Source organism: Colossoma macropomum, unplaced genomic scaffold (genome assembly GCF_904425465.1).
Source record: "Colossoma macropomum unplaced genomic scaffold, Colossoma_macropomum, whole genome shotgun sequence".
NCBI lineage: Eukaryota > Metazoa > Chordata > Actinopteri > Characiformes > Serrasalmidae > Colossoma > Colossoma macropomum.
The window spans coordinates 20,717,718-20,732,102 of NW_023494790.1; the positions used below are offsets into that span (position 1 = coordinate 20,717,718).

Here is a 14,385-nt window from a genome sequence, read left to right on the forward strand (position 1 = left end):
ACACACCTCAGCTGTTTAAAGACGGAGACCAACTGATTAAAGTGTAATCAGGTGGGCTTCTCTTTGAATATGCGTGTTCCACCTGATCAGTTCAGAAGACCCTGATCGGCTGAATCAGGTAGGATCTGAGCTGAAACTGAATTCAAGGTAGGTAGAGTTCTAGGAGGAGGCTTGGTGACCACTTCTCTAGACCTGTATTTCCCAACTGTAGTCCACCTGCACTGTACATTTTCCTGTTCTGACACACCTGATCCAGTTCAGGTAGGACTAGATCATTGTGTGATGACAGTTGCAGGGAAAAGACGCAACTGCAGTGCACGGCTTTAGGGCTGAAAGGGCTGATAACCAATGCCATCAGAAAAACGGATGGTGGCAGTATTGAGCAACAAATTCTCCCACGCAATGATGCGAACATTACATAACTGCTCACTGCTTGTGCTGTTTCATTCATCAGAAATTCAGAGACGGGTCCAGTTTTGAACTTCGCCAGAACTGGACACTGGACATGTCCACAGAATCCGACTGCACAGATACAATAAATTGACAAATAAAAATCTACAAAAAAGAGCTCATTAGTGCCTGGAGTTTCATAAAATGCCTCAGAAAAATAAAGAAAACATTTGATTCCTTGACTGTAGCTCATGTATTACTGGCAGGTTGCGGCAGAGAACTGGCGGGAACGCATGAAGGAGTCCACATGCATGTTGTTGCCACCCGTCTCCATGGTGACGTATAACGGAATGCTGATGACGGCGCAAGAACTTAGCGAGGGTGATTAGCGAGGGTGAGCCTAATTAGCTTACTGTTTTCCACCCGTATTCCCTTCCCACAGGTCCCGCCCCCAGCGCTAGGACGGGACAGTAGTTCATTCTCACGAGTCAGCTGTGGACTACTAGCCAATCCTAGCTCAGAATCCTTTAACCAATCCTGGCGGAGGAGGCGGGACCCTTTTTGCCAGTTGTAGTGAAGAAGGCGTGGTCCTCTAGCCATTTCTCACAGGAGGCGAGATCCTCTGCCCAATCCTAGTGGAAGAGGCAACATCTTTTAGCCAATCCCAGAACAGGAGGCGGGATCGTCTAGGCAAACCCAGAACATGAGGCGGGATCATCTAGCCAATCCCAGAACAGGAGGCGGGATCCTGTAGCCAAACCCAGAACAGGAGGCGGGATCGTCTAGGCAAACCCAGAACAGGAGGCGGGATCCTCTAGCCAAACCCAGAACAGGAGGCGGGATCCTCTAGCCAATCCCAGAACAGGAAGCGGGATCTTCTAGCCAATCCCAGAGCAGGAGGTGAGCTCCTCTATCCAAACCCAGAACAGGAGGCGGAATCCTCTGACCAATCCCAGAACAGGAGGCGAAATCCTCTAACCAATCCCAGCGCATGAGGCGGGACCGGTCGGAATACGGGTGGGAAAAGAAATACCACGCCATCTTAGCCGTAGTGTCTGAGGGGTGGACGCTCTCAGACCGAGCAGCGGGCTGGAAGCGAGGCAACGAGAGGAGTTGGCGCAGCACTCTTGCGTGTGTGCGGGGAAGAGTTTTACACCACAAAACGGACATAAGAAAGTTTATTTCGGACCTTCACCGAGAAGCGGGCCTGACGGCGCCGAGCCCCCGAACAGGAGGTCAGTACAAACAGCTTCTACTGTTATTTTTGTCCCAGCGCCGCGGTGTTCAAATCCATAGTAACGGTAACGCTGCGCTGCTGCTGGGGTTGATAGGTTAGCACTCTGGTGGCGGTTTGCTCCACTGCGGCTAACCGCTGCTACCACAGTCCCATCAGCGTGGGGAACTGCTTTATCCCCTTAAATCTCAACAACAGACGGAAATTTCAAAGCCGAATTACCTTATTTGGGTAAAACTGTGGGCTATTGTGTGAAATCTCTGTAAATGTGTGAAGTTGTTGAGAGAAGTCTTGGTTAGAGCTCCTGAATAGCTGTGCCGTGCTCACTGTTTTGTTTTGAATGGACTCTGTTGTGTTGTGTTGCTGGACCAGATGACTGCACAGGCTGATTCCTTCAGTGTGGTCGGAGAGAAAGAAAGCTGTGGGTTAGTTGGCAGAGGCAGCCGGACAGTTTCCAAATTCCAGTCGTATGTGGAGCCACGAACATTTTCATTTTCTCCGATGTCATTGTTGGTCAAACAACAGCAGGCAGCTTTTATCGGCGGGAACTCCTGGACAAGTTGGCTCATTTGGGTTTAGTCGGTGTTTCCCCATAAGCCCCTGTCCTGGGCAAGTTTTTTAGACAGAACTGATGTTCCCCGACACGCACACTGCTCCTCCCCCCGGCGCCACAAGCAGGTGGACTGGGTAAATAAAAAGACACAGCGTTTTTGTGCCATTGTCTCTTAGCTGTTATGATGTCTTCGGTGACATTTGGAAGTTGTTTGTAGATCACTTATGACTGAGGCGCAGTAAAGAGTTCAGTCTCTGCTTGTATTCAGTTACTGCTCTCCTCTGGGCTCCTTTAAGCTGAATGCTGGTCTGGAACAAAGGCCTGCAGGAGAGCTCTCCAGACCCACAGACGAAAAATACACTTCCACAGCACACAAACATCTAATCCACTGCTGTGATTTATCAGTCACAGGAGTGGCGGTGCTCAGTAGATTAGACTGTGGGAGGAAATAAAATACAGACATATCCTGGTTTTTATCCTGGTTATCCTACATTTCTCTTGTGGTTTTATATTTTTTCCCTGAGGTCCACTTATGACATTAGTGTGAGTTTTTGTGTCAAAACACTTATTCATTGTACTTTCATTGACCATTTTCCAATCTCTCTTCTTCCTTAGAATTAAACAGGCTGTTTTGGTTACTGTGACTAAGACAAATATACGTGAATGACCACTGTTCTGTATCGTGCCTCATTCAGTAAGTGGTCAGTTCTGAAGCACTCTTTATAACTTCACTGTGAGTAGGTGGGGATGAACTGCTGTAGACTGAAAAGACAAATATATGCCAATGTGCTGGTTTTCATGACATCACAAAAACAAGGAATTCAGTGTGGGTGTTTTTGCAGTGCAGTTTCCATGCGCCGACTGGGGAGTGAATGATGTATGAAACTTTAGCAATGTCCACATACTTCTTCAAACTCATTTATTAAAAAAAAAAGTTATTTTATGATGTGAGCCCTTCAAGTGCTGAGTGGGTTTGCTGCTCTCCCATTCTGTCTTCAGTTTCGCTGGTCTGAGGAGGATGAAAACAGCAGTTGCTTTGTGATTTCTCTGTGTTGGACACTGGAAGGTATCAGGTTCTTTAGGTGAGTAGGCCACTGAGAGCTGTAGTGGTTTCTGCTCCTGCTGTAGCAATTAGAAATTCTGACCTCGCACTGGGTCAACGTCTTAAGTTTCATACCCAGTACCTGTAGACTACAGGTGTTAGCTGATCCTGGCTTGCTTAATTGTTTTAATGCTTTTTTTTTCCTTTTCCTTGTAATGTTTGTTCTTTTGTAATAGTCCAAGCATATAGTGTATGTAGCTTTGTGAAATTTAAGTGATCAGAGTTAATTGCCTGTTGTATGGGTGGCAAAATACATCTCCACGTTACATGAAGACTTTTTCCTCAATACACAGTATCACATAGTAAAACATAGTTTTTCTGAGGTTTGCAAAACGTTGGTACAGACTGAACCAAAACACCACCATCAATACAAAAGTGACACATTAAAAAATGTTTTCTTGAAGTATTAACAATACCCATGATATACTCAGAAAAGCATATTATGAGGCCATGTCTTTGTAACAACAACATGTAAGCGTTGCCCACCTCTAGCCCACTGTAATGTGCAAGCTATAAGAGGACTTTGATCCTAGGTTTAAGGTCCTCTTTATAAACCAGGTCGGAAGATCTAAAACCTTGAATGCCATTTGTCACCCAGATTTAGCTCAAGACAAAATCATTCTAATAATAGCTAGGACAGTGTTTGACAGCTTAGGCCTCTCCAGTATACTCCCCAACCGAGGGCTGTTTGAAGTGGATGTGCAAAACAGATGGTTCATCTGTGCACCTTAGTTCTAATAGATCTTGAGAACTTTTGGGAGCCATGTGATTGAATCCTCTGCTTTTGGTCAGCCCTGAGTGAGCTGTTACACTTTAAATCCAAGAAAGTTTGAGGGACCATCCGTGATGTGCTGCCATTGTTGTCATCTTATTGCTGTCATTGCAGATCATTGTACTTTGGAATTCGGTACAATGCTCTGGAAGCTATTTATGCTTAAAATTATGTTAGCAATGTGATGGTTTTGGGAAGTCTTGCCATGGTCATGCTCTAGATATTATACTAATGAATTGTGCTGATGCATGGAGTCATATTGTTGCATGTGGTGAGAGAGATTAATTTCTCCAAAAACTTTCTAAGAACCTCAACTTTGTGTTTTTGATGCTCTGAAATGAGGAAGGTTTCAATGCACCAGACAGCAGAGACTGGGGAAGTCAAAAAATAAGATTCTGCATTTTCTGAGTAGCTTAATATAATTTCTCATTCTCGGCTGTGTTTGGGCCTTTCCCCCCCCCCAACAACACTGCAGTGATCTGATCATTGTAAGATAATTAAGACTGTATCACTTTGAGCACACTCTGTTATATGTACAATGCTTTGGGGACACTTGTCTCTGGGATCCATTTGTACCTTGTTTGAAATTCAGAAAATCCTGCTCCATCGATTTTTTTTCCATCCTCCTACTGGGTAAACTGAAATAAACCTTGGTGCAATCCGTATAAAATTGATGACCTTGTTCAGTTTAGCTGACCACAAACACGATGTTAGAGCCAGTAGTGAATTCTGTATGTTGCGGTCATAATGACCTGACACTCTCAGCTGTACTTGAGTCCTTCCATCTGCTCCCTGTTTATAGAGCCTCCACTTTGGCCCTCATTCAAACGCTGAAATGGGAGACACATGGTACGGTCAAATCTTTACCTTTTTTATTTTCTAATTAAATTAGGCTGTTTATTCACTCAGATAGATAGCTTGTTGACAGAAGCTGTCACTCAGCTGCTGATCTAGGGCCTGTTATAAAGCTGCAGAAACTGGTCCTAGAACAGCTATTGTTTGCATACAAGCTTGTTGCTGTATGGTCTCTGTGAAGGTGATAGACGTCTGATTAGGCACACACGGTCTTGACACTGAGAGGTGAGAACGTGGGACTAAGGGCATCCTGTGTAGTTTCACACCTTACTAGATTGTGTGATTAATTTACTTTGCAGAAGCTTTTTAATAGAAATATTAAGTCTTTTTTGTCTGTATAGATCAAATAGATAGGAAAGCGACTGGCTGCTTTTTGTTGCTCTCTAATAAGATGATGCTCCATCCATTGTGTTATCTGTGTTATCTGTATGTCACACTTCGTTTGTGCTACTAACTAGGTTTCACATCCATGTATTATTATACATATTTTACCATATCGGAAAAAAAAATGTTGAACGACAAATAGTGAATGTAATTGCCGAATTTCACATAAGTTTGTACGCTTGCTTGAGGTGAATACACTTTTTGCCAGTAAAAGCAAAAAGCAATAAATTATGATGGAAACACATTTGCTGAATTAATAATGTTAAGTAGAATTAAATTATAAACCTGATCACTCGCTTGTGTCTGTTTTTGCCTTGCTGTAGCAATGAGTCTCAGAAGGCAGCAGACTCCCGTGGACTAATGAAGAAATTAAAATGTATACTTTTTTGCTCTTAATAAGAAAATAATGGTAATATTAGATGATAAACAAACATAAGATGACATCTCCTGAGCCACTGCAATTTGTCTTTAATTTCTTATGTAAAATATGGCCCTAAAACTGAACAGACCAGTAACAGTAAGCTGCTCACCATTAAAGAATGTGATGTACAGAGTTTTATTCTCTTGTTCAGAGCTGAAGAAAACTCTTCACTCACCAGATTCCTTCACATTTCAGATAATCTGGTCCTACAGCCTACCAAAGAGGTAATGTAGTGGTGGTCTGTGTGTGTAGAGAAAGGGAGCTTAGATTCTGCCCTCAAAGTCTACATTCTATTCTGAGACTCAGCCTCAGCCCAGATAAATTCAGCCTTTGGTATGACAGCAGAAATAATTGTTTCAAAAAAAAAGAAATGTGCCATGATTGATCAGGGCAGTACATTTACAGTACGAATGCCTTTTATCTGAAGTAGCTGGTCACTTTGTTCTGTGTATATCCAAGCTAGTGTGTGTATAGACATTAGGGATGTTAGAATCCACATACGGATATAATTTTTTTCCAATATGGGGGCTGCGAGACAATATATGCTCTGAATCAAGCACAATGACCTTTTCATTTGCAGAAACTGTGTGATATCAGACTGGTGTTGGAATGGTTTCCATGGGTGTGTAAAAAAGGATATAAATAAATTATGATGGAAACACATTTGCTGAATTAATAATGTGTGTGTGTGTGTGTGTGTGTGTGTGTGTGTGTGTGTATGTATGTGTGTGTGTGTATATATATATATATATATATATATATAATAATAATTTGTGTGTCATTACTAGTAGTCATCTGGCCATCCAAGACGATCAGACAGTCAGAAAGGCGGGTTTTACAAATTTCACAGCGAAACGCTGTTTACCAGACCTCGCACTGGCACCCATATAGGAATCTTATGTGTCTGTTTGGCGGATTTAGTTATTAGCATCCTATGAAGATGACCCTGTAATCTATTGCACTTTGTGCAGTCCAGCTGGGTGATCTGAGCTCCGTAACAGCCTGACGGGGAACGTCCTGCTCTACGTCCTCATTTGACTTCCCTCTGTCATCGCTCACCGCTGCACCGCAATTCTCCTAAGTGCTGTTTATCCTCTCTGTTTTCATACATTTGGGTTTCACATATCTTTGCGCTTTCACAAGTGCAGAACTAAGCTTGTTGCGCTCGTCTGACAGCTGCGGGAGGTTGCCAGCAGGGATGATGTATTATGTCAGAGCGAATGAAAGTAAGTGAGCTTTTGATATCTCTGCCAAAAATACCACAAGTGCCTCTGGTGCTGCATATTTGGATATAGGAGAAGAAAGTCTTTACTAAAGGACACAAATTATCAAATTATTAAATATATATATTCAGTGTTATACAGCAGTCTATATTATCAAGTATAGCAAAAGGAGTAGCTGTTGCTTCCCAGTGGAGCAGTTAGTGCAGGAGATTGACATGTTTAAAGCAATGTTATGACTATTGATAATCACAAACACAAGTATTATAAGAAGCCCACTCCTGAAAAATGTTATATTTGTCTGTATGAACATCTGTAATTTACACAAACATTAAGCAGAAATATGAGATTCATAACTGTCTGTTTTTGGTAACTTGACATGCATTTTGCATACAGCACAGCACTAAATCCTATTAACCAGGACTAATTATGCTCTCTTTGTAATGCAACATGCAGTTGTGTACTGACTAGAGATGGACCGATCAGTGTTTTTGGGGCTGGTACCGATTACCGATTGCCTTTCAACATGATCAGCTGGTAGCCGATACCATTCGAGAACAGGACTGGATGCCACATTTAAAGGTGCAGAAGCGATTCTCAACCACAAAACAACGACCCTGTTTACACCCGGTCACTTCATGCGTCTTAAGTATCAGGATTATATTTGGATAAGGCCAAACCACATAAAAATCCAAGTGTAAACACACACATTTAAAACGGATACAAATCAAATCACTCAGACCACTTAAGAAGGAGGACTGAGAGCATAACCTGAATATAAGAGTCACAATTGCTGCTGCGCAGCTAACCACAGACATTAGCAAACGGGACAAAACAGTACTGATCTATTGATTCTGTGAAACAGCAAAAAACTCATCCAGAAACGGTGCAACGGTTCCCTTTTAATCCCTTTTCATGCCTTTAACTCTTTCAACAGCTGAAGTCAGCTTCTCTGTTACCAGATCCTTGTTTGAATTTCCCTGTTCCACCTTAAATGGCGCAGCAGTTACATTCTGGTGCCTCACGCTAGCGTAACCATCGGAATAACCAGAGCCTGCGCAGCGGCGCGGGTAACACGACAAAACAGTCCTCCTGCTTCACAAATGGGTTTTTAAATGTACCAAAAGGGCTGAAATATAATGGGTTATGTAGTTCTGTGATTTATTATTTTCAGTTCCCACCAAAGCCGTAGGTCATGAAGCTAGAGCAGTGTGAGCAAAGCTAAGGTTAACGTTGGGATGCTAACAGAAAGGAATCCTCAAAGCTTTGAGGATGAACTGTGTTAATTACAGCTCTACATGTTCACACAGCGAGTTTACAGTGTAATTGGAGCCAAATATATAATATACATCAGGAATATTTTTTTCATTCGTGAAATACATATGACAAGGCTAAAGTTGGCTTCCTGTTTACCAGTTACTTGTTTGAATTTTCCAGTTCCACCTTAAATGGTGCAGCAATTACACTCTGACACATCAGGCGAACTATGGCTCTTATGGTTGACATCTCTTATCAGCTCTCAGGATCAGCTAAGTTAGATAAATATTAGCCAATCCCATATTTGGGCTGTAAATAGGCTGAAACCGGAAAAAAGGCTACATAGCGATCAATCCTTCCAACTGTATCACTGACAATGTGCTCAGGAAAACATATTTTGACATAATGTATCATAATAACAATAAATATCATCATATTGTCCACCTATAGATGAAGTGTTAATGAGGCTAAAACCCTAGGCAGGCTTCTGGTCATAAACATTAGGTTATGCCCTCTAAAGAATTTAAAAATGCTTGTAATCATCTTATTTTGAAATGTTATGTTAATCATTACTGCAATTTGGCCTCTGCAATAGACGACAATTATCTGGTGTACAAAATCAAGGCTTCGTAATTATCTGAAATAACTTCCTCTCAGTAAATGAGCATGCAGTTTTCCGTTGATGATGCCATAAGTGTGCCAATCAGTGTCATCTGTTCACAGTGTGTTGCAGGCATTTACACAATACATAATAAATGTGGTCACCTTTGTCAACACTGTGCAAGTAGACATTTTAACCAGTCTGGTATGTTGCAGTTGCAATGGTTAGAAATATAGTTGGTCTAACACATTTTTTTTTCCTTTTATATAGACCTAAGCAGGTGTCTGTATGTGTGTGTCTGGTGCTGAGATCAGCTACTTGTAGACTAAGAGAAGCATGGAACAGAGAGCTTATGTAGAGCTTATGTGCAGTGAATTCTTATCACAACGGCAGTAGCATGGTGACTTTTACTATGGTGACATCACCTCTGGCAATGCTCCCAGGCGTTCTCTGTCAAGGTGGAGATGTTGGATTAGCAATCTTGTGGTTCTCTCCGAACACCGTTAAAGGCTGTGTTTTAATGACATACTGAATCCAGACTATGTTCTGTAGAAAGAACAAGAACTGTGATGTTTGGATGTTTAGCATTTTTGCCACAAAATAGAGCACAAAGTGTCAAGCTTGTTTATTACCAGAAGCGAGCTGGCATGGTGGCAAAGTGGAGCATTTTTGTTTTTTTTATTTGTTTGCCGCAGGTGGCGTGCTGCTAGAGGCATGCACAAAATGTGTTGTGGGAGTAAGTAGCAAAAAATAGACTCAAAGCTTAAAATTGTACTTTATGCATGCATAGCTGCTGCTGCAGGACAGAAGCAGCTAAGGTAAGGGCTGGGTCTTGTCAAAGTCCTTATGATTAAGTCTGTTCACTCAGCAGACATCTTGGCAACAGCCCTGGGCAGTTATTTCCAGTCATACAAGACCAGGGGCCATATTATAGAAACATCCTAACTCTGAAATCTTATCATGTCTGTTTAGTCACCATAACAATTTGAGTTTGGATTACAGAATAACTGTTCCTACATTAATAATCTTACCCTAACTCCAGATAAGAAAGCACTATTACCAAAACATCCTGACTAAACAAAATTTTCTAAATGCTGTCCTAACTTCTGTTTTAACCTTCCGTTTCTATTATTTTTTTGGGAAACCGTGACAGACAGCATAGTTCACAATAACTATAGCTGATGTAATGACGTTACATTTATCTATATGGCCAAATAGTGGTTTCACTTGAGATGTTTTTGTTTTCTAATTCTGCGTTATTAAAAATTCCAGACACTGCAGACACGATCTTCACTGTCCCCTCTTATTACTTTTGTGTGTTAATGTTGATGATCGTATCACAATGTTCCTAACTTCCAGTTTACTGTAGTTTAGTTTTGTTTTGATCTTTTTTTACATCAGTAACCGTAGCTGTCTAGTCAACTAACTTACATTTTGAAACATTATTTTAATGACGTTTATGTTTCAGCCATGCATATATCGTTGGTTGCTAGGTAACAGACATGACGGTTCATTGTTGCCTTTGATTGTGTAGGTTAAGATTTTCTAATTTGAGATAAGATGCTGTAGGACAAGGTAGGATTTGTTTATGTAATATGAATTTGTGAAAAATCTTATTTTGATGTTCTCAGATCTTAACTTGGGACAAAACATAGGAAGTTTCTGTAATACGACCCCAGGTTTGTAGCTCTTTGAAAGAGGAGAGACCTATAAACTCGAAACTGAAAGCTAATTAACATTTTCAGAGACATCACTGGTAAAATTGACAAAATGCTTTTGGGTTGTTCTGTCTACTGCACATGTGCATATTTCCACAACTACGGAGAGCTTTTCCTGCTGCCAGCTTTACCAGGAAGCTGACTGGCTGTTTTTATTGAAGGGTGAGACTTTCCCCGTAAACAGACTCCATGTTGAGCATTACGAATTGTACTGTTCATTTTTAACCAGTGAACTGTCTCCTTCTTTATAATGTCTGTATGGTTCAGTATCAAATCCTGAACAGTACCTTCTTCAATACCTTTGTTTAAATTGGTAACTGCAGGTGGGTGTGGCTTAAGCCAGAGGTGTTGGAAATGGCTATATTTATAGACCACAGCAGATTACAGACTAATCAAGAATCTCTGATGCACACACAATGTAATTTATACAACATCTGGATTAAAGCAGCATGCCTGTTGGCTCACCAATGCTGATAAGACTGGTTATTTAGGTATTTAAACTTTGTATTGAATGATATGGAGTATTTCAGTACTCAGTACTTCCATAGTTTGTAAGTAATTTGGTGAATACCATAATAGTGTAGAATTTCGATACCCAGCCCATCCATGTCCGATCGAAAATGTACTTGAAGGGCCAGAATATAAATAGAATAAAAATACATTTACATGGTTATACCGGTGTCATGACCAACACTGCAGTAAGCATGTTACAATCACAGTCTAGCTGGAGCTGCAGTTATTGTTCTAGCTGGAAAGAAGTTGTGACGTTGTAACTTTCACTTGCCTGTTCCTGTTGATTACTAACTGCACTTATGATGGCCTCAAGAAATGAATAGGAATATTTAATCGAACACATTACTGGATTTGCTCTTTATAAGAGTCAGTGTTCCCCTCTCTCTTTATGCTGTTGGATTAGAATAGCACACCAGTCCCTCAGAGTAGATATCGCTTGTATGCATGTGTGAGTCTTGTTACAGTATTTAGTTACATGCAGACTTAGCAGCCTCCTTTTAGCTCCATGTCTCTCACACACTGTCTCCATTTCTATTTTTAGTGCAAGGCTGTGTCACGTCAAACGCACATCCAGTATCCTACTTACAGACGGACCGTTGCACATGCATGCGTTCGTTAGGTCATGTTCACAGACACTTGTTGCTATTTCCATCGCTTGATAAGCCTTTGACTGTGAATAACTAATCCAAGGGAGGGAGAGGAGCAGAGAGGTCGAGCAGTGTTTTAATAAACGGATAAAGGATGGAAGAAGTGCCCTGATCTGCAAACGTTATCTCTTAGATAATGATATTCTATACAAATGACTGTCCAGGATCCTGCCTCCTGCCTGTTTTTCTTTCATTCACTGAATGAACAAGGGAGTGAAAGAAGAGATGAGTGCTCGCGTGAACGGATCCGACTCTGAGGCTGCTGCTGCTGCAGTCACTCATCTGCAGATCCCTTATATGAACATGTCAGTGTATATTTAAAACATGAGTTACTATTGAGGAGTGTATGTGACTGTGGTTACGTTTCATCCATATTCTGAAAACAGGTTATGTAAAAATGTTGTTCATATATCTTGCCAACAAGGCAGTTGACCTATTCATACTTTGTGCGCAAATGCGTTCTTTTGTAGCAAGTGTTACAGCAAGGTTGGACAAGCTTTACAAAACACTGGTAAAAAATTCCATTGAACCTAATGAGACATTGTAGTGCACACCTCAGTTTTTGTAAAAATACCCAAATTTAGGGCGCATTATTTATTTTAAATGATTTTTGTATGCATGAAAAAGATCACACCAATAGATCAGCAACAGCAGAGGTCACTAATAGGCGGACCGTGGTCCAAGTCCGGACCCAGACGCTATCCTATGCGGACCTGGACCTACAGACTCACAGACCAATCGCATGTGTTGTAAATATCACAGTGACGCTACTCAGCCAATCAGGTCTGTGCATTACGTTCTTTGTTTTTTGTTGTGTAATCTAATGTCAGCATAGTAGCAAAATCATTGTTGTTTTCACCCTACTTGTTTTGATTGGCTACAGCAATGTAGTCCACTTAGTAGCATGGAATTTTAAGATGGAAGCTCATTGTTATTTAGCAATGCTGCGTGCAGTAGATCTTCTCATTAGGTTAAAGGGAATTTTTGCCAATGTTCTGTAATGCTTTGCCAGATTAATCAACAGAGTAGTAAGTAAAACGGAGGATCAGTCAACAGGCAAAGGACCAATATGCTGTGGGACAACCACTGGAAAATCTCACTTGGATCAAGTCAGATCATTGACATTTTTGTGCATCTTGTGTATATGTGCTTGTGTGTGGTTTAAGGCTCCTGTCATTGTAATTTGATCACTGAGTTACTGATAGGCTTGTTGCCATGGTGTCCTCGTGCATGATTATGTTACCATGCTGATGCCCTCAATACTCAAGGATACAGGAACATTTCCTCTTCTCTTCAGGGGTGTGTCTGTAAGAGTGTGTCAGTGAAATCATTGATATTAAGTTAGATTAGGGCTGTCACTGTCTATTATATTAGTATTCTGCCAATATCAATCTGCCAAAGGTTTGTTTTTTTTTTTAAACAAAATTGAATTGTTACTTACTAGAATTAGTAATGCACATTAACACCCTGCTAACTGCTTACTTAATCATTGCTGATTTATGGAGAAGGTACATAATATTTTTTCTTAAATCAAGCCCTAAATTAGACCACTTTCTGTCATCTGTGATTGTAGTATCGACAGTGCCCACCTCTGTGTTGTGTTTTAATGTCACGACTAATCAGAATTTTTCTTCCTCTCTTCTTTGCAGAGTCGTGAGGACACAACCATAAGTGATGCGGATCCTTCCAGCCTGTGTGCTTTGAATCACAGCAGGAACGCACACACACACGCAGTGAGTCATGTCAGAGAAGGAGGGTCGCTGTGATTTGGCCCTCGCCCCGGGGCAGGTCTATGTGGAGGTGGAATATGACTATGAGTATAAGGCCAAAGACAGACTCATCTCCATCCACCAAGGGGAATGCTACATGCTGGTCAGAAAAACCAATGAAGACTGGTGGCAGGTGCGTCGGGAGGAGGGCACCAGAGCCTTCTACGTGCCCGCCCAGTACGTGCGTGAGGTGAGGAGAGCACTCATGCCGCCCCCCAAACCCCGCGCCAAGCCCCCCAACATCCTCCACATCACCCAGTGCCCTTCAGCCAACGACAACCCCCAGCATCGAGCTCCGTCAGATATGATCAGCTTCGGACGCCCGTCCCCTTCCACCACGCCTTCCCCTTTACCAGGGCAACAGACCCCACCCTTACTGCTGCGGGACACCAATCAGAACGCAGGCATGAAGGACGTGCTTGCTGAGCTGACTCTCCTTAACAACAACAACCATCATAACCATCACCATGGCAACTCGCTTCTCCCGCGCATCAGGCCGGAGTCGCCACCCAAGGAGCCGAGTTGCCGGGGGAAACCCCCGGGAGGGTTGCCGTTGGACACCGACAGTTCCTCGCCGGGAGAAGGGTCGGAAAAATTACGTAACGATTCAGAATCCGGAGACGAACTGAGCAGCAGCTCCACGGAGCACATGCAGGTAAGAAAATCACGACACGCTGTCTGGAAGCATTCATCCCACTTCAGCTGCGTGGCTTCAGATATTACTGCAAAATCTGTTCATCAGTTACTCTTTCTGTATCTCGCTCTGCATTTTCCTCTCTCCTCATCAAGGTGGTTTTCCTCACTTGTGAAAGAGTGTGGTCCTCTCTCTCATGTCCAGTGAGGTGAAGGGAAGTGGTTTGCACCTGTTGTGCTTTGTGGCAGACTTACAGAAGCCGCAAGTTATGTAACGTCATTATGTATGAATCGTGACAGTGTTTCTAAGGGAGAC

General features: G+C 42.1%; 1 protein-coding gene across 8 annotated transcripts in view; it reads left to right on the plus strand.

Annotated features, from left to right (window-relative positions):
• Positions 1-1,435: 1,435 nt before the first annotated feature.
• Positions 1,436-14,385, plus strand: part of arhgap12b (Rho GTPase activating protein 12b) — a 69,699-nt gene continuing 56,749 nt past the window's right edge. For all 8 annotated transcript variants that reach the window (XM_036572479.1, XM_036572480.1, XM_036572483.1 and 5 more), the window contains exons 1-2: positions 1,436-1,625; positions 13,317-14,091. In XM_036572479.1, the coding sequence (XP_036428372.1) occupies positions 13,408-14,091 (684 nt within the window). In that variant the 5' untranslated portion in view covers positions 1,436-1,625; positions 13,317-13,407. The remainder of the gene's footprint in view (positions 1,626-13,316; positions 14,092-14,385) is intronic.